At 47.9% G+C, this 19,219-nt stretch overlaps 1 protein-coding gene and 2 long non-coding RNA genes across 4 annotated transcripts; 2 read left to right on the top strand and 1 right to left on the bottom strand.

Annotated features, from left to right (window-relative positions):
- Positions 1 to 1,376: 1,376 nt before the first annotated feature.
- Positions 1,377 to 12,551, bottom strand: aftpha (aftiphilin a). 2 transcript variants are annotated; one of them, XM_026169465.2, is made up of 10 exons: positions 12,401 to 12,551; positions 9,140 to 10,735; positions 6,139 to 6,305; positions 5,880 to 6,009; positions 5,641 to 5,697; positions 4,864 to 4,986; positions 4,500 to 4,560; positions 3,581 to 3,664; positions 2,946 to 3,069; positions 1,377 to 2,494 (listed from the first exon to the last, which is right to left on the bottom strand). In XM_026169465.2, the coding sequence occupies exons 2-10, from the start codon at positions 10,697 to 10,699 to the stop codon at positions 2,353 to 2,355; spliced, it is 2,448 nt and encodes an 815-aa protein (XP_026025250.2). In that variant the 5' UTR covers positions 10,700 to 10,735; positions 12,401 to 12,551; the 3' UTR covers positions 1,377 to 2,352. The 2 variants fall into 2 exon arrangements, with proteins under 2 accessions (XP_026025250.2, XP_026025251.2); XM_026169466.2 differs by lacking the exon at positions 3,581 to 3,664.
- LOC145429190 (uncharacterized) lies at positions 7,113 to 10,540 on the top strand. The gene is made up of 2 exons (XR_013909410.1): positions 7,113 to 8,519; positions 8,667 to 10,540. It is a non-coding gene; the product is annotated as an uncharacterized LOC145429190 (long non-coding RNA).
- Positions 12,552 to 12,647: 96 nt separating the features above from the next.
- On the top strand, positions 12,648 to 13,658 carry LOC145429189 (uncharacterized). The gene is made up of 2 exons (XR_013909409.1): positions 12,648 to 13,226; positions 13,340 to 13,658. It is a non-coding gene; the product is annotated as an uncharacterized LOC145429189 (long non-coding RNA).
- The last annotated feature ends 5,561 nt before the right edge of the window (positions 13,659 to 19,219 follow it).

The raw sequence follows: 19,219 nt of genomic DNA, 5'->3' as shown, positions 1-19,219 counted from the left end.
TTTAGACGACCCAGCCCTGGTGATGAGTGGCGAGACAAGCATGAGGATTTTGGGTGTAGTTTCCGTCTGAGTGAAGAACTCTGTAAAGATGTACATTTCTTGTTAGTTATCAGTTCATTTAGATTATGTTTGTCTGTATCAGGATGACCAACTTAATGTTCCCAGGGGGCCACATTAGACGGGGCTAATGTGGAGAGACACAGTAAAAAGCTGAACTCAGTTCTGCTCAATATTCTTTTAATCTGTTAAAGTGCTGCTGGATAGTGACACTGACACTTTACAACTATGTAATTACCATTTCTCAAAACAAAATAAAATTCGCAAAATTTCAGAGACTTTTAACTTGAACTGAAGTGTTTCTGTTCTTTTTCTTGTTCAGTGAGAGAAATCCTGAAAAAGTGCATTAAAGTCAGCTTCACTGTCACTGAGAGACTGTGTGTTGTTAAACTCGATCACTGACAATGTTTGTTCACATGTGAAGGTAGAGCCAAACAGAACCCGAATCTTCTGAGCATGTGTGAAAGAGTTCCTCTTTGAGAGAAGAATAAAGATCCAGTGCTGATGCTGACTGGACGTGCTGACAGCACCTACCTCCCTGAGTGCATTGCTGGCAGCACCTCATAATCTCAAACTCTTTGGTCATCACGCACACACAGATGCATAACTGCTTTGTGTCACACGGGAACTGAGAGTCAAAGTAAAACGTCATTAATGTCACTGATAATTTAAAATCAGTGTCCTCATATGTAGAGCAGAGACTGGCATGTTCAGTAGGCCTGCCGAGTTCTTTCTTCATTATTATCAGGAAGTCCTAAAAACTCCCTGAAAGCCTTCAGCTGATCCAAAATGCTGCAGCAAGAGTCCTGACAGGGACTAGAAAGAGAGAGCAGATTTCTCCTGTTTTGGCTTCCTGTTAAATCCAGAATTCAAAATCCTGCTCCTCACATACAAGCTCTTAAATAATCAGGGCCCATCTTATCTTAATGACCTTGTAGTACCATATCACCCTATTAGAGCACTTCGCTCTCGCTCTGCAGGCCTACTTGTTGTTCCTAGAGTATTTAAAAGTAGAATGGGAGGCAGAGCCTTCAGTTTTCAGGCCCCTCTTCTGTGGAACCAGCTTCCAGTTTGGATTCAGGAGACAGACGGGATCATATAATTGTTGGTTTCTTCTCTGCATCATTTTCTTTACCTTACAGCATTGAGCACCTTGAGGAGACTGTTGTTGTGATTTGACATCTATAAATGAAACTGAATTGAGAAGTTGAATAAATCAGCTGCTTTTGTGCCTCTGGATCTGCCCCGAGCTGAACCCTTAAACAGCAACTTCACACCAAACAAACAGAGGAGGAGCACAAAGGAGGCGAGGCAGCAGCTTTTCTCTTAAATTAGTTTAATTTGTTGTGTACACTAAAAGTCAAATTTACACAGTGGTCTGAAAGAACCTGGGCATGCATGATAACCTCCCACAGGCTCTCCCACTGATTCCGTGTCCCATAGGAACTCCCCGTACATTTACAGTCCATAGTTTAACTGCACACAGTCTAAAGCCACAGTGAACTATGATTACATCCATTTCATCTTTACAATGTGCAAAATCCTCCAGGCTCGGCCGACAGTAGTATGAGCAACAGAAAACAGACCGATGGAAGCAGCCGTTGGTCCCTTCGTTCCCCTTCGATGCGAGCGGCCTTCAGCTCGCCGACGCTCGAAACCGATCGTCCCGTTTTTAAACAAAGTAACAACCGGAACGTCTGATGGCAGACGCGCCGGCGTGAAGAACAAAAACAGACGAGCGAGGGTGTACAGGATTATTTTAAAAAGCTTCACGGAAAAAAAACAAACAGATTAAAACTGAAGGACGAACGAAGACGAGGGGACGAAACACTCGGCGGGATTCTGCAGGCAGTGTGGTTTCAAGTCCATAAATAGATTCAGATTTTATATATACGTATATAAATGTATGAATTCACAGAAACTTCCACTTCAGTTTGATTCAGCTTCCTTCAAGCTCCGCCCCCACACGTGTAAAATCAGCAGGAATCAAGGAGCCCATTTAAAAACAAAAAAAAAAACAAAAACATTGAATCCCTGATTATTTACACACACGACAACAACACACACACACACCCGACACGGCCTGAACGCACAAATCCCACTTCCTGTCAGCTTTACCACGTGCTGCCCCTCCTCCACGCCGTGCCCCACCAAATAATGAGAAAAGCTTCACTTTATCCAGAGAAATAACTGAAAATCAACAAAAAGCTAACTTAATTAAAAAAAACAAGAGCTTGATAAAATGGGCGGGGCCAGCAGAGTGAGCAGGTGATGTCTGGAGGCGTGGCCGGGGCTTCAGTCTGGCGTGGCGTGTGACCCGAGCGGCGTCAGCGTGGCGGGAAACATCAGCACCTTGGCCTGCATGAAGGACAGGTCGGGCAGCGCCGCAATCACTTTGGCCGCCTCCTCGCTCAGATTCTCATCTTTCCTCGGCTTCCTGCCAAACAGGAAGTGACCAGTTTTTTAAACGCATGAACATAACATTTGTAGTTGATGACATCATCAGTGTGCCACTGACACAAACTGTTACAAACTGCACCCAGATCAGCTGAGTGTGAATGACCTGCATGTCTGACACACAGCAGCGTGCGCACACACACACACACACACACACACACACACACGCGTGCGCGCACACGCACGCACACACAGGCCTGAGCTGTCAGGTGGACGTCTGCTGAATGTGGATCCACACCGGAGCGCTCACAGATTCACGCCAAAATTCACCACAGTACTTTAAATTGTTATTCCACTTATATTTAGCCATAGCCAATCATAGTTGAGCGTCAGCTGTGAGGTCATTCCTCAGGAGTTCCACCTGCAGCCGATCCTGATTTCATGCTTTCACAGGAAATTGGGGACAAACCAGAAGCGCTTTGACCTCTGACCTGGTGGAGGTGCTGGTCTTCTCCACGGTGGACATCAGGCGGGCGAAGGCGTCGGCCATGCGGCTCCCGGAGCTGCCCGAGTCCAGCTTGGCGGTGGTCAGTTCGAATAGCTCGGGGTCGACGCCTGAAATGCAGAAGAAAGATCAGGGAGGCGGAGCTTAAACTTCACCAACAATCCAACAGTGAGAAACTCGGAGGAGGCGAGCCGGGAGCTTCCTCCTCGGAGGTTCGCACCTGCACAAAAACGGTTGTGCTTGGCGTGATTAAAAGAGAAACTGAAGGACTGGAGCAGCTGTGAGGCGTGTCCGCCGCAGCGATCCGTTCTGAGATCAGCGTGTGCTTAAATGGTGAGCACCCGGCGGACCCGCCTCGCTTTCTGCTGCCTGCGGGACAGTCACATGACCTCATACCGACCTTCCTGTGCCGACCACCCCACACACCAGCATCAGTCAGGACATCATTCATGATTTTAAAAATCTGAGCTGGGAAGCAGTCACGTGACTAAAATGACATTAAAATTAGCACCAGGATCAAACCTCGGGATGGTCATGTGACCCGGTCAGGAAGCACGAGAGTGCGGTGAGTGAGAGGAGCAGATGGAGGTTAATTCAAAGGAGGAGGATGCTGGAGCTGACCTGGGATGGAGGGTGAGCTGCTGGAGCCTGAGTCCTCCACAGGACCAAAGAAGTCCAGGTTTAAGAGAGACGAGCCTCCGCTGGCTGCAGAGCCGGGCGAGCGAGGTTAACGCACACAGTCAGAGAGAGAGAGAGACACATGCAGCAGAGTCAGTGAGAGAAACCGGAGACGATCGTTTCCACATGCAGCAGATTTCTCACAGTCTGCACATGCTCAGTGCACCGCTTCACTGAAGCCCACGACGTTTGGACTGTAGCAGGTGGGAGGAGCATTTAGGACCGTGTTATCCAATCAGAGCACTTCGCTCTCACACTGCAGGCTTGTTGGTCCTAAAGTATTTAAAATTAGAATGGGAGGCGGAGCCTTCAGTTTTCCTCTGAAACCACAGCAGCTCCAGCCTGCTGAGTTACTGATGCTTCAGGGACTGCAAACCGCTCTGGAACCCTACGAGGTGACCTGAACACATACGTGCAGGTCAGGTGGCACACCGCCCCCGCAGAGCGATGACGCAGCACACACTGGTAGACCACACGTTATGAACACATGACACAGCAGCACGGCGCCGCAGTCAGCCTCTTATGGAGTTTTCAGACTTCAGCGAGCGTCACTGATGGCTGACGCAAGGAAGCGAATGAACTTTCAAAATAAGAGTGAGGGGACGGTTCACCAACAAAGACATGGCATCATTGGGCGCCCTCTGACATCTGTGACTGTGGGCCACAGCGACTCAGTCAGGAAACAGGAAGTGACTGATGGTTGTTTTATACACAGATCGCCTCCTGGTGTGTGATTGGCTGTGAAGTACAAACTGAAGCAGCTAACAGGAAACACTACAATAAATAGAGGAAGTGGAAGAAGAGAAGAGCTGTGAGCGGGAGGAGGAGGAGTCAGTGCGGCAGAGGCAGCGGGGTCACCTACCATCAAGCGGGTTGGTAAGGCCACTGCTGCTCCAGTCGAACTGGACGGGTGGGAGCGCCTCCTGCAGGAGGAGAGGCAGCAGGTCAGTCATGTACCAGGTGTGTGTGAGAATCATGTTTAAACACAAGGACACGCCCACACGTGGGAATGGTGTCAGGGTTAATTCCTCATGTTACATATGTCACAGCTGTTGTTCGCCCTCGTGACGGCGAGGACTTCACCTGTCATCGCTTGGAGGAAACGACGTCAAAAAGTCAAAAACAAAGATTCAAACTGTGGCAGTCAGCGTTTCTCACTATCAGCCAATCACATTGTATTTGAATCCTGCTCGGAGGTCACCTGTCGGCCCGCCTCCCCGTCTCACCTGGACCGAGTCTGTAGGACAGGAGCTTTTCTCAGGTACCAGCGGCGGCGCCTGCGCGATTGAGGCGATCATCTCTGCAGCAGAGACGGGCTTCACGGGCTCTTTGGTTGGCTCCAGCATCCCCTACACACACACACACACACACACACGCACACACACACGCACGCACGCACGCGCACACACACACACACACACACACACACACACACACACACACACACACACACACACACACACACACACACACACACACACCTCAAATGACAAACGCGTTTAAACAGCCTGCAGCGCTGCCTGGCGGCCTCCTCGTAGATGCATGGATGGTACAAATGTGAAAGTCTGTGATGTTTCATTTACTGCAGTCACGAGATTTTCAGAAAACTTGACCTCTGACTTTTAGGTCAAGGTATCAACTTCATCCTGCGTCACATCTGAAGTTCCCAAACGCACGTACCTGTCAGCGTTTCACAGCTAGAAATGAGAATAACTGATGTTCCTGCCGTAATGAAACTGTCTGTATCACCACTGTTCCTGTTCTCAAGTTCCCAAAACTTAAAGATCTTCATCTTGTCCTGAAATCAAGCAGGAAGCAGTTTTCTGTCCCCCTCCCTCCCCTGCTTACATCAGCTGATCAACAGCTGATCCTTCACAGTCACTGTGGAGCTGAGCGCTCATCTTTATTTACCTGCGGCTTTAATTTAGCTGTTAGTAACATCTTAAACGTGCTGCATGAGTAAACCTGACTTTATGTCGCTGTAGTCTGTTGGATGCACTCACCAGGCCGGCGGCGTACATGGGCACGATGACCGGCTGCTTCTTCTGTCCTGTGAACAGCTGAAACATGGAAATCAGACCGATTAGGATTCAAACCTCGAGCGCAGCTGCCGCCTCAGCAGGAACGCCTTTAGTCATACCAACAAATGACCAGGAACCATCTTTTATCTACAGTCTATGTTGAAGAGTATCTGGGCGGGGCTAGGAGACGACGCATTCAGAGGGGAGCAGCGTGTACTCACGATGTTTCTGGTGTCGATGCCGAGGCAGCAGAGCAGTGCTTTGTTGCAGTGGGAGCCGCCCCACTGGTATCTGAGGCCGAACGCCTCGTGGATGTCCTGAAGCTGCGTCCACACGCCACCGTACATGGACCTGTGGCAGCCAATCAGACGCAGCGGAGTCAAAAACAGGGTTCATGAGTGGGAGCAGCTCTTAATGGAGCGGGTACGGAAACACCTATGGATCACTCATAACCAGGAGGTTCGCTGAGGAGACCCTCACCTCTTGCATGATGATTTCTTCTCCTCCCCCTCCTCAGCTCCGGGGCGTCTGTCCTCAGGAGGCTCCAGGACAGCCTTCAGGGACACCACCTGGTCCTCCAGCAGTCGGGTGGCGCTCTGAGGGAAGCTCACCTGGAACAGCTTCTCCACACGGCTGAACAGCGATGCCTGCAGAGAGATGGCAGCGTCAGACTCAACTTCACAGTCTGGGCCTGACTACAGTTAAAGGGGCGCTTCACCCTCAGGTGAAGGTGATGGTGCAAAGAGTCCAAAGGGCAGAGCTGCTGGTTCATATCTGCTTTAACTTCGTGCTGTACGAGCCCACAGTGAGACTGGCCTTATTCACACTGTCATACCAGTTTGCAGGTTTTTAATGGTTTCGTTGTTATTATGTAACGGCTGCTGTGGATTTAAGTCCCTCAGAAATGGACAATAAACATCTGTCTGTGCTGATAAACTGACAGTCTGAATGACTTCCCTGCAGACACTTCTCGCTGCTTTCAGTAGGGATGGGTACCGGTATCATGGCACCGGTTCTGTCATAAACGGCAGTAACCAGACCGTTTAAGCACCGTGTCAAAAGTACCGGTTTGGCACCGGTATCGGATAAAACCTAAACGATACCCATCCCTAGCTTTCAGTCTGTGTTGTGTTTACTGACTTTACATGTTTCTAATATTAAACTTTGATCACTTTGCTGCTGTTTAACTCACAGAGGGGTCGATAAACTCTGGGCCAACTTATCGAGCCGCTGTCACGTCGTGACTGGAATCCCCAGTCTTCCAGTTCCTTGGAATTCAATCAGCTGATTTGAGTTTGTGTGCCGGAGGAGGAAAATAGGGGCGGTCTGCGTGGACGTGGACACTACTTTGATTTTTATTGGACTAAAGGACGAGATAATGAAGAAACAACCGCATTATGCTGCTAACACAAGCACCTGCACAGACAGCATGCTAGTGCTAAGCTAGCCGAGAGCCCAGAGTGATGTTAAAGCTGAACTTCAACAGTCTACCTGTTCATGTTTCTACAGTAGAATCACCATGACGACCGTGCTGGTTTCCATCTTTGCTTTGTGTTCATACCTAAACACTAAGAGAACGATCACGCGTGTCATTAGCAACTACCAACCTGTATATTTTATTTATTGTTTACTCTATTTAATATGTAAAATACACACACACACGTAGAAAAACATATTTAGTACACACATCCAGTAATGCATACACTCTTATATTGTACATATATTTATTACCATCCTTATATTTTGCTTGTTTTATGTTATTGTATTTTTTGCACACCTCTGTCGCTTGTGAAGCTCGCACACAAGAATTTCACTCGCATGTGCTGTACCGTGTAGCTGCACACGTGATGTGACAATAAAGGTGATTTGATTTAGCGCAGAGCAGCGTGTTGGTGTGTGGGGCTGTGACCTCATGTTGTTAAACTGTGATGATGACATAGGGCTGCTCAATTAATCGAATTTTAATCTCTATTACGATCTGGGCTTTCAACGATCATTAAAAATGACTGAGCCGATTATCAGCCCCTCCCTCGTGCTTTACTCTCGCGCTGCTCCGTGTGGCAAATCGAGCGCACCGCTCTGCGTTTCGAACACGTGTCACAACAATTAAGAGGACCTGAGGGAAGCTCAAAAAGCTGAGCAGTTATTTGGAGAGGAGAGTGACTGCTGCTGGTTGAACAGAGGTAAAAAACTTCAGTGGTGTGGAAACATTATGGGTTCAGTCAGACGTGGATCAAGTAGACACAGTGTGTAAACTTTGCTACGGTGTTGTAGCTGCACCACAGAGCAACACTGCAAAGTTCACTAAACATAGATGTTTACATTTTTCATTTATTTCTTATACTGCAAACATTTGCACTGTTATCAGTATTTGCACTGTTTTATATTATTTTTTAAAGTCATTATTCAACACGTTGTTATTGTTAAATAAATATCGTCAAATAATCGAGATTATCATTTTTGCCATAATCGAGCCGCCCTATTATGACACAACGAGTTTCAGGACATTTTATGGAGAAATGCAGAAGTAATGAAGTAAAATACTGAGTTACTTTGAAGTACTCTGAGTAATTAATGACATTTCTTTGAGTAATGAGCCAACACTGAGGGAAATCCCTCCAACATGCACAAGCATGTGACCCACAGCAGAAAGTCTTTGATACGCTGCCGAGTCTCAAACAGGAGCCAATGAGGAATCAATCAGTGATATTGATGATGGAATCAGAAACGCTAAATTCCTATCACTTCCTGTCCCTACAGGCGCATGATTCGAGATGTTGACCGACCTTCCCACCTGACCCAAACCTGCCATCCTTCATCATCATCAGTCTGAGTTCACCTGTGCACATCCACAGGAGCAGGTGAGTGAGCATGCTCAGAGTTTAGAAACAGCTCTACCTTCATCCGGAGGAACCTAATGACAGCGGTGCTAAAGCCTCACACGGATCCTCTTAAGGAGAACTTAACCCAAAAAGTTCCAGCTGCAAACTATTTTTTAAATTTGACAGATATTGCAGATCCTGGATGAAGACATCCTGGATACAGTGTACAAAGTACGTGGTGGCGGCGGTCTGCGGGCCCCTCCTACTGTGTTGTTCGCCTGCCAGCCACAGCAGAAAGTGCTGAAGCGACACGGAGCGCCGCGGGTCTGCAGCCTGTCTGAGCGCTTCATGCTCGGGTTTGTTTAACTCGGTGAACTCCGAGCCCAGAGTCGTGTGTGTGGACGACACATCTGCACAGCGGAAGTGTGTGAGTCAGCTGGGTGTGAGCAGAGGAAGTGGAACAGATTTAAAGCTTTCACATTAACTTCCTGTTTGGGTTGTGGACAGCACATCGTTATCATGACCTTTAAGACAGGAAACGTGTAATCCTGCTCTAACTGAATCAGTGTGATGTCACAGGTTTCTGGAGTATCTCTGCATTTTAAACATGGGAAACAGAATCACGTCCCAGTCCTCCCAGTGTGCCCAGTGTCCCTTACCGGCTGACTGTCAGTGCTGCTGGGTTCTTCGCCGACCGCAGGTGCTTTACTCTCATGCCACTCCTCCTCCTGCTTCTCCTCTTCCACTCCTCTGCTATCTGCAGGAAGTGAGAAGCTCGTCTCAGCGCTGAACGCCGCCCATGAAGCCCCCTCTTCCTCCTCCTGCTGCTGCTCCCCGAAGGCGCTCCACCCGGCGTCGCTCTCGCCGCCACCGGCCGAGCTGAAATTCCCAAAACTGTTGCTCACAGGGAAGTCGGCAAACTTTCCTCCCTCCTCCCCCTCGTTTTCACCCGAGTTAAATTTGGGGGAGTTGAAGTCGCCAAAGTCGTCGTCTTCTTCTGCGTTGTCCTTGGCGGTCGCAGCTTCCTGCACCAGAGCAGAACTCTGTAATCCGACCGGATCGTGCTGAACCTCCAACTGATCGAAGTCTGCGAAGCCTTGAGCGCCGAAAGAGCCCGCGTCTCCGAAGTCCCCGAAGTCTTCGTCGCCGTCTTCGGCCATCTGGCTGTCGTCAGCGGGTGTGGCGGATTCCCCCTGGAGTGGGGGCGAGGGCACCGAGCCCGTGGTGCTCACGTCGCCGTACTCCTCCAGAGCGTCGGTGGACAGTGGACGGCCAAACGACGTCTCCGTTTCGGTCTCCGTCTCGTTCCCGGAGCTCTTCTCATCCGATTGCCTCGCCTCGCTGTCTCCGGTTGTGTCGGGCAGGAGCTGCTTTTCACCGCAGCCGTCTACAGAACCGTTGCTGTCAGCTACATCCGCCCTGTTCACGGCGAACAGTTTGTCAGTGCAAACGGCCTCTGAGGCGCCACAATCTGCCGCCAAGGCCACATCCCTTTGTCGAGAGTCAGCATCCATGTGAGCACGCCGGTCCGGCGTCTCAGCGGGGACGCAGAGAGACTCTGAGCAGAATGCGTCGTTTTCAGTTCTGTTTGTGTCCCTGACATCGTCCTCTGAAGTCAGTCCCTGCTCTACATTATGGCTGACGCCCGGTGGACAGTGCGAGCTCGCCGTCTGGTCGAGGCGTCCGTCAGCATCGGAAAAAGCAGCAAAGTCTGCAAAGTTGTCCTCCGGGCCTCCGGCACTGCCCGTGTCCTCGGGGGACGTTCCTTTTATGCGATCATGGACAGAATTCTGGGAGGAAGGACTTCCCTGAACATCAAACCCGTTTGTGAGCACCTCGCCGCCGTTACAATCCGCGGTGTCGCTCGCAGTCAAGTCCACACAGCTGGCGAGGACCTTTTTCATCTCAGTTCTTTCTGAGGCACTCGCCAGCACGACACCGTTCGCCTTTGAGAGCTCATCACTGCGGCTGCGGGCGCCATTCGTGGAGCCATGGCTGAAGCCCACCACCCCTCTGCTGTTGATCAGCTCCGGCGGCGAAGTGGCGGTCAGAGCCTGCGTCTGGTTAAAAGTGGTCGGAGTGTCAAACTCTGAGAAGCTGATGCTGTTCGGGATGCCAGAGAAGGTGCCAAAATCTCCGAACTCATCGTCCTCTTCCTCAGCGCCGTCCTCCATGGGTGGCGGAGAGGAGGAGTACATGCGGATCACGTCTGGCTCCATGACTCTGCGGTGATCGAAGAATCCTCCGGGCTATACCTGAAAGAGCGAGAGAACGTCGTGAGCAGCGAATCACAGGACAAACATTCAAAAATAAGTAAAAAAACAGTAGCGCGCTTCATCCACGCGGCGAGGAGCCGAGCACGCCTCTCAGCAACACCGATGATCTCCAACGAGAGGCTCGAGTCACAGCTCATCGAGTAATACGAGCCCCGAGAGTGCAGACGGCGTCAAAGCGACGGCGAAACACACCGTCACAAACACATCATCGACAGAAATGAGGAAATGAAACCCCGCCCTCCTGCTCTGATGTCACTGCTGCGGGATCACATCATCACTGCAGCGTGAACATGAAAGCGTGTTGTTTGAATGAACACGATAGAAGTCGACAGGCGTGGACACAAACCTCTCACAACACGGAGCATCAACCTGATGTTCAGCACCGAGCTTTAAACAGGACTCTGACTCATCACTAATAATCTTATTTATTTATGTGATTAACAAAAATGATGATGTCAGAAACTATATGACTTTATTCTGCTGACATCACAGTTCTGATCACACACACAGCTTTCACAAATGTATAAGATAATAAAATTTTTGTCACTAAATAAAAACAAACACCATTTTTAAAGTAACCTGTCTCCTGTCTTACTTCTGATTTCAGCTGTGCGCTCTCTCTCTCTCGCCCTGTGACCCTGTGACCCCTGACACCTGGCGTGTGGGGGCCTGATGTCATTATTTCTTTTCATTAACTGTATTTGTGTGCTTGAATCACGTTTCCAAATCCTGATCTGAAGCGAGCACAGACCTCAGCTCTTTAAAATTTCACTGAGTTTGGACTGAAACAACCAGCCAGGTAAGGAAACACCTGAGTTTCTGATGAAGGTACCTTCCTGCAGCTCTGCAGGGGAAGTCCCTCTCGGGTTACCTGCTGGCCTGGACGGCCTGTGTTTGTGCTGTGACCGGCGGTGGGCGGAGCCTACCTGTGTTTGGTAGAGCTGAGCTGGACTTCAGGTATGCAGTCCTGAGAGACCAGTCAGGCGAGCGCGAGCCGTTTAACCCCTCAGACCCCACAAACGGTGACGTGTTAACGTCAGGGCAGGTAAACATGTTTAAGATGGGTTTACCTGCGCACTCAGCGGGGTCACCTTCAACAGGCGCTCAGCCTCCTGACAGTCGTTCTACACCTGACACTGTGAGCCCCCCCCCAGCAGTCTCACCTGTCTGACGTCAGCGCTTAAAGTGCAGCTAACAAGCTAACGTAGCAGGCTCAGTAAACTCCCAGGTAGCTTAGCAGGCTAAACGACGGAGGGCTGAGAGTTTGTCCCGAGCAGAACCGACTTGTCTGAGCCCAGCCCGAGCCCGACAGGGAAGCTAGCAGGACAGCTCGGCGGCTAATAGCAGCCCGAGCTCGGCGGGACTAGCTCGGTCAGCTTGTGTGGAAAGCTGAAGCCAGCTTGATTACTATGCTGGTACTTTACCGGGCGGCTCTGCTGGCACACAGCGGCGGTACACAGATAAACACAGGCCGGGGACCCTTCAGGAACGAGTCGGTTTGACGTTAGCTGCTCCTGCTAACTGCGCAGCTAGCTTCACCAACGACAACAAGCCAAGAAGCAGCTGAGCTAGCATTAGCTTAGCTTAGCTCAGCGTTTCGTGTGACAACAACTGTCTCATCCCGAAGGAAAGAGCCGGGCTCACCGTCAGAGGCCGCCCGCTGGCGTCCATGGTTCGGTTCCACACGGGCTGTCGTCGGAGCGGGACGGCTGACTGTGAAGCCCGTGCTGAAGGTGGAGTCCGCCGGCTGCTGCTGCTGCCCTGCCTCACGATCACCCAGCATGCACCGCTGCGTTCTGCTGCTCCACAAACTTCCAGGTGGAACAGGTGGATGGATGTAACTGAGTACTCATACTCATGTACACCAGTTGGCCGCTTGTACTCGAGTATTCCTGAACCACGCCTCTCTCCCAGCACTTTTTAAAATCCAAACTTTATTTCTTTAAGTGGAAAGCGCTGTTACAAACTCCGCTGAGCAGACCTAAATATGAAAAATAATCGGACTGGGCACAAGTCCAAGCTGCCTCAGAGCAAGAGGAGGTCCACCTGGACAGGTGCACCTCTGTGGCAGAGCTGACGGAGAGAGACAGACAGATGGCCAGTTCACATTCACACCTTTAGTCAGTTTAGAGTCACCTGTTAACCCGACCCCACTGACTGTTTGGACTGTGGGCGAGAACCCACACAGGAAGCACCTGCAGAACAACAATATATTGTGTGAATGCACCTTTCTAAAGTCCCTCCTCAGTGATTTAAAGCACACGTGTGTCTAATTATTCGAGACGGGAAAAGCGTCTCAACCATTAAATTCGAGCTGGTGTGGGCCCCGGGGTCTGGCATGAAATAAACCCGACACTTGGATAAAAGGAGGCTGAAGTGTTCGTATACTCAGCCCAGCTCCACACTGGCGTCTCCCACACTGCTCTTAACCTGCTTCTGCTCAGCTGTGCTGAGAATCGTAACAGCGATGGTTGGGACAGAACAGATTCGTCTGGATTTCAAATCTTCTCTGTTTTCAGTGATATAACTTTAGTAACAAGCACCTCATTCTTTTCTCTCTCTCTCTTTTGCCATGTTTTCCAGGTAACCTATATTTGACAACAGCTTGATAAAAAGAAATTCTGTTTTTGGTGTCACTCCAATATTTTTAGTGGCCACCCCTATGAAAACATTCTGGAGGCGCCCCTGGCCGTTCTGTCTGCTGACCAGCTTTGACGTTCAGGATTCGTGTTTGGACTGAACCTGCTCAGCAGAGCCACAGCTGACAGGTATCTGGGAGGTACCGTGTCTCTGCACACCTGAAAATAATGTGAGAAAACTCCAAAAAGCCCACTCTCTCAGTGTTTGGCTGTCAGGGTGTCAGGACGCAGTGTAAATAAAGCAGAATGCAAAGACTCACAAATCTCATGATATGTGATGTTTGATTCACAGAACACTGAAATCATATCGAATATTTATACATTTTCCTGTTTCATTTCATTTTGATGGCAGCAACTTTAAAGAAACAGCAGGAGGAACATTTATCAGGTGAGCTGTCAGCAGGTGGGTCACATGGTCGGGTGTAAACAGACCTCTCTTAAAACTGATCTGAGGTCAGACCCGCCCAGGCATGGACGCCACGTCCTCTGGAGCGCTGCACAGAGTACTGACATCAGTGTGCTCTCCGCCTGTGCAACCACATTTTTAATATATAAAAGGAGTCAGTGTGTGTAGAGGTCAAAGGTCATGTCAAAGCTGGGAAAGGTTCTGAAATCATTTATCTTGGCAGCTTCGTTTGTGTGGTGGGGGTAGGCTTTAATCACAATCAGAAAACTTTATTGATCCCTGGGGGAAATTACTTTTCGTTACAGTGCTCCATTACAAACAAGCATTAACAGAGACAGACAAGACACTAACTAAGAATAGCACCATATATACAACCATATATATACATAAAAGTCACTTATTAATAAATAGCTGAAAAAGAACATGTGCAAGAAGGGTGTAGCTGTTGCAGTAAACAGTGTGTTAGGTGGATGCATTGTACAGGGAGCCACAGGCAGGAATGATTTCCTGTGTCGTTCAGTGGTGCTTTTCGGTAATCTCAGTCTCTCACTGAACGAGCTCCTGTGACTGACCAACATGTCATGGAGTGGGTGGGAGGTGTTATCCAACATTGTCTTTATCTTGGACAGCATCCGCCTCTCCGACACCACCTTGAGGGAGTCCAGCTCCATCCCCACAACATTGCTGGCCTTACGGATCAGTTTATTAAGTCTGTTGGCATCTGCGACCCTCAGCCTGCTCCCCCAGCATGCAACAGCATAGAGGATCGCACTGGCCACCACAGACTCATAGAAAATCCTCAGCATTTTCTGGCAGATGTTGAAGGACCTCAGTCGCCTCAAAAAATAGAGACGACTCTGGCCCTTCCTGTAAAGTGCTGTGGTGTTTTTAGCCCAGTCCAGTTTATTGTCAATGTGAACTCCAAGGTATTTATAGTCCTCCACAATGTCAACACTGACCCCCTGGATTGAAACAGGGGTCAAGTGTTTCCTGGTCTTCCTGAAGTCCACGATCAGTTCCTTGGTCTTTGCCACGTTGAGCTGTAGATGATTCTGCTCACACACGTGACAAAGGAGTCGACCACAGCCCGGTACTCTGTCTCATCATCCCTGCTGATGCATCCAACCACCGCAGAGTCATCAGAAAACTTCTGAAGATGGAGGTCTCTGTGCAGTGGCTGAAGTCTGTGGTGTAGAGGGTGAAGAGGAAGGGGGAGAGGACAGTCCCCTGTGGTGCCCCTGTGTTGCTGATCACCTTGTCAGACACACAACAATCCAACAATCTGCTGTGAGCCCTCCACCTGCTTCCTGTCAGACTCGGGCTAGCGTCATGAGCACTTTACTGTAAAAGGTAACATCAGTTATTTGCTTTTTAACATCTGCTTTTGGACCCAGCTGACTTTGTGCTGAAACAGAGACAGCTTCATGCTGTCACCAGCAATGATTTCATCTGCCTCTGTCTGCAGGAACTGATGTGGATTAACCACGTCTGGTCCTCCGGCCTCCGCGGCTGTAGCTCAGGGGGTGGAGCAGGTCATATCCTAATTGGAAGGTTGGCAATCCAGTAATAACATATATGTACACAGCTGTTATATTTTAATCTGACCGAGGCCAACAGATAAAAGTCTAACAGTATTTATTTAAGGGTTAATAATATTGTAGTTCCTGCAGCTCACCAGCAGAGGGCGGAGTCTGACGTTGATCTTGCTGTGAGAAACAGCCATGTGATGATGTGGTTATAATAATGATAATAATAATAATATTGTAATTGTCTCTGTTCCATGTGAAGGGATTTTCCTTAAGCAGGAGAAATTATCTCCATGAAAAGGAACAGGTTCGGCCATCGCACAGTGGAACAAGTTCTCTTCTTAAAAAAAAAAAGAAAAAGGGTTACCTTAAATGCATCATGTTTTTAATTTCGAAGTTCATAAGCATTTTCCTTTTCCATTTCACAATCAATTCTACCCCCAGGTCCAAAAATATAAATAGGAAAAATTCCCTAATATAATATTATTTATAAATACACCCGTCTAGCGATTAATTGCATTAGTGCATGGAGGCAAGACCTCAGAGCATACTCCATAATGTGTTGTACATTATTATATGTATGTTATATGTAGCGTGGTATTTTTCAATTATTTTATGTACCAACATCAAGAAGTCACAAGCAAAGAAAGACCACACCATGGTGCATGTTTAAACAAGGAAAGTTTACTGGTCAAAATTATTTATTAAACAAATAAAACACATTTTTTTAACCACCATAAAATACACGTTCAAAGCAACACAACGGCGGCCCAATATCAGACAGAACTCCACTCTGTAGAGTGGGCAATCTTAATGAAGCAGTTGGTTTTATTTTGTGGATTCGAGCTGCTCTTCATATTTTTGGCCACCAGATGTCACCAGAGAGGACTGTGTTGAAAAGCTTCGAGTAATGAACCGTTTTTCAATACAAGCTTCAGAAAGCTTCTTCTGCCCATCACTAGTGTTATGTGACGGCTGTGTGCAGGCAGGAGTAGTAGTAGGAGGACCCAATGTGCAGACACTCGGAGACGCAAAGTGAACTCAAAACAGCTTTAATGCTGAACTCAAAAGGGTAACAAAACTGAGAATACAAAATACACCTACGCAGACAGAACACACAGCAAGATGAGGGTAGATCACAACACCAACAAACTGAAACACAGGGCTTAAATACACAGAGGGAGCAATCAGGGAGGGAAACAGCTGGGGCAAATCAGGCCTAACGAGACAAAGGAAGCAAAACCAGACACATTTACATGAGACACGGACTTTCAAAGTAAAACAGGAAACATAACACAGACTGAACTTACAGACAGACTCACAAGCAGGCACTGCAACAGAGGGAACAGAGACGTGAGACCAGGGCAGACACGGGGATATAGCCGACAGGGGAGACAGCAACTAAGGATTACACAGAGACATAAACCATAAGAAAGAACTCTAACAAAGAAACCAAAGACTGGAAATGATAAATAATATAATAAACTCAAAAACCCGGGGTCAACGACCCAGGCATCCAAACAGTTTGTGGTCATTTGGAGATCAAGCTGAATTTACTGTATACTTCATATTCACCTTCCTATGTTGTGATTGGAGGATTCATTTTTGCTTTGACCTTTTAACAGATGTTCATTTGCCCCAAGACTTTTTGCTTGTCAGGTTATTTTTCTACAAGTGTACAATAATTATAAGGAATGACCAAATTCAATTACATTAGCCCTTTAATCATATTTGGGTTATGTGTCACCCTTTTTAACTGAGTAGTCCAAAATCAGTCGAATCCACAGTAATCTGTCATACAAAGTCAATATTTGAGAATCTACTCGTTGGGTTCAGGTAGGATCGTAAGGAGACTGGCAGTGGTAACTCACCTTAAAGAAGGAATATCCCTCCACTCAGAATGAGACACTGACAACAACTTAAAGGGAGAAAAGTGATTTGAGTGTATTCAACCTTTAAATGGTCCAAAACATAGACATGAACAAAACATTTAAATCATTTCAAACATGTAAATCTCAACAATGTACAACATATCACTTAAAGTGTCCATAAATGTATCAGGTAGGCTGTCCATTTCAGTTCAGTGCACTTAGTATTCAGGGTTCTTAGTAAGTGTTCAAGTTATTTGGATTGTCTTTGGTCACAGTTTTGCTTTTAGATGCATCAGTTTTTTGTGTTAAGTGGAATCAGATCTGACCCAAAAAGGAAAAAAGGAAAAACATAAAGCGTCTTGAGATCGCAGAAAAAACGTTAATCCAAAAAAATTGCAAATCGTTGCATCCTACCACCCTCCAAGGGAACAGGTGGCCTTCAGATTGAGAACGTCCTTTCCAGGCACCTCCAGTGGCATCCAGTCCTTAGATGGCACCGCTCGGTCCTTGCAGCAGATTTCTACCACATAAAAAAAACAATGCCCCCCTGCACAGCTGCAGACGGGTTTGCCCTCCTCCACGGTTATTCTGCTGGCAGCTGTTTGGATACGGGGCAAATATAAACAATGAAGACAAAGTAAGTGGAGCTCATGAAGTGAATCTCATACACCATGCTCCTCCATAAAACTGAAAAGAAGAACAAAATGAGCCACTCGATTTAACTGTGCCCATAACGACTCAGGTCTTTGATTATGCACTGACCTGCCAGTGATAACACTCTGCCTGTTCAGTCCATGAAACGGCCACACCAGTGTTTCCTACTCCACGATCACATCTCTCTGGATGGTGTTCCAAAGTTCTGAACACCAACCGTGAACAGTGACGACCCTGTACAGCTGGAACTGATCCACGTCAGCTGTTTTAGACACGATGCGCTCCCAGGTTTATCAGCCACAGAGGGAGCACAGCAGGATGCTGGCACTCCTTCACAGAAGATCAGAGTGAGCGCACACGTGCACGCGACTGTGCACAAACACAGCAGACTCTGGAGACCTGTCAGGTGCTTCATCATCATCATCAGTCTGAGCTCACCTGAGATCCACAGCTGCAGGTATTCATCTCAAACACCTAGAGCACTAAACTCCACCAGCTTTAAACGTGATGGAGTTTAAAAGTTTGTCTTCGAAACAGGAACAACATTGGAAATAGGGCTGGGTTTTTATAATCGATTCATCGATTAAAATCGATTCTGGCTTGGATAACGTAAAATCGATTCATTAAAATCCTGAATCGATTTTTTTAATATAAATTTATTTTGCCCGAAATGCCAGAATCTCTGGTGACATCTCACAAAATTTCAAGAACCACCAAACAGTTAAGACAGTAAATGAGAGCAGGAACACGGCTTCTGCACATAGACTTAAACAGACAGCGCGACCCGCGGATCAGGATCAGTGAGATGTCGCCTTTCTCACGGTCGGGGCTGAAAGCCGACAGCTCGCTGATTCTGATGTTTCGGTGGGTCGGCGCTTTGTGTTCACGCCCTTTATGCGCTGATTCTAAAGCTGTTAGTTTGATCTCTCTCCAAACAATATTGACCGAACCAGCAGCAAAAGAAGATCCAAACTACGCTTCACATAAACATCGTCATGAATTCACTCTGACTTTTACTGTTTTGCTTCCACCGCGATGCACAGCTCTCTCTCTGTACTTCAAGAACAGTTTCCCTTTCTTCATTATTCGCTTGCTTGTTACGCACAAGTCTACTGTTGCTTACAGCGCTGTCGGCCGCTGTTTTTTTCCCTTTTACATACTTCCGAAAAGAAAACCTAATTTCTGCCGTTCAATACTGAACAAATTTAAACTTTCTAAAATTATGGAAAATGCAAAACGCTGTGTCTCTAATAAAACCGCTGCAACTCAGAGGTAACGTTCATGTGTTGATTCAAGGTTTTCTTTCGTTTTTGATGTGCTGCAGAATATTTGTATAAAATCCAGGCCAGGAAAAATCACCTTCATGT

The sequence above is a fragment of the Astatotilapia calliptera genome, chromosome 6, assembly GCF_964374335.1.
Source record: "Astatotilapia calliptera chromosome 6, fAstCal68.1, whole genome shotgun sequence".
NCBI lineage: Eukaryota > Metazoa > Chordata > Actinopteri > Cichliformes > Cichlidae > Astatotilapia > Astatotilapia calliptera.
This window is presented reverse-complemented; position numbering and strand designations above follow the sequence as displayed.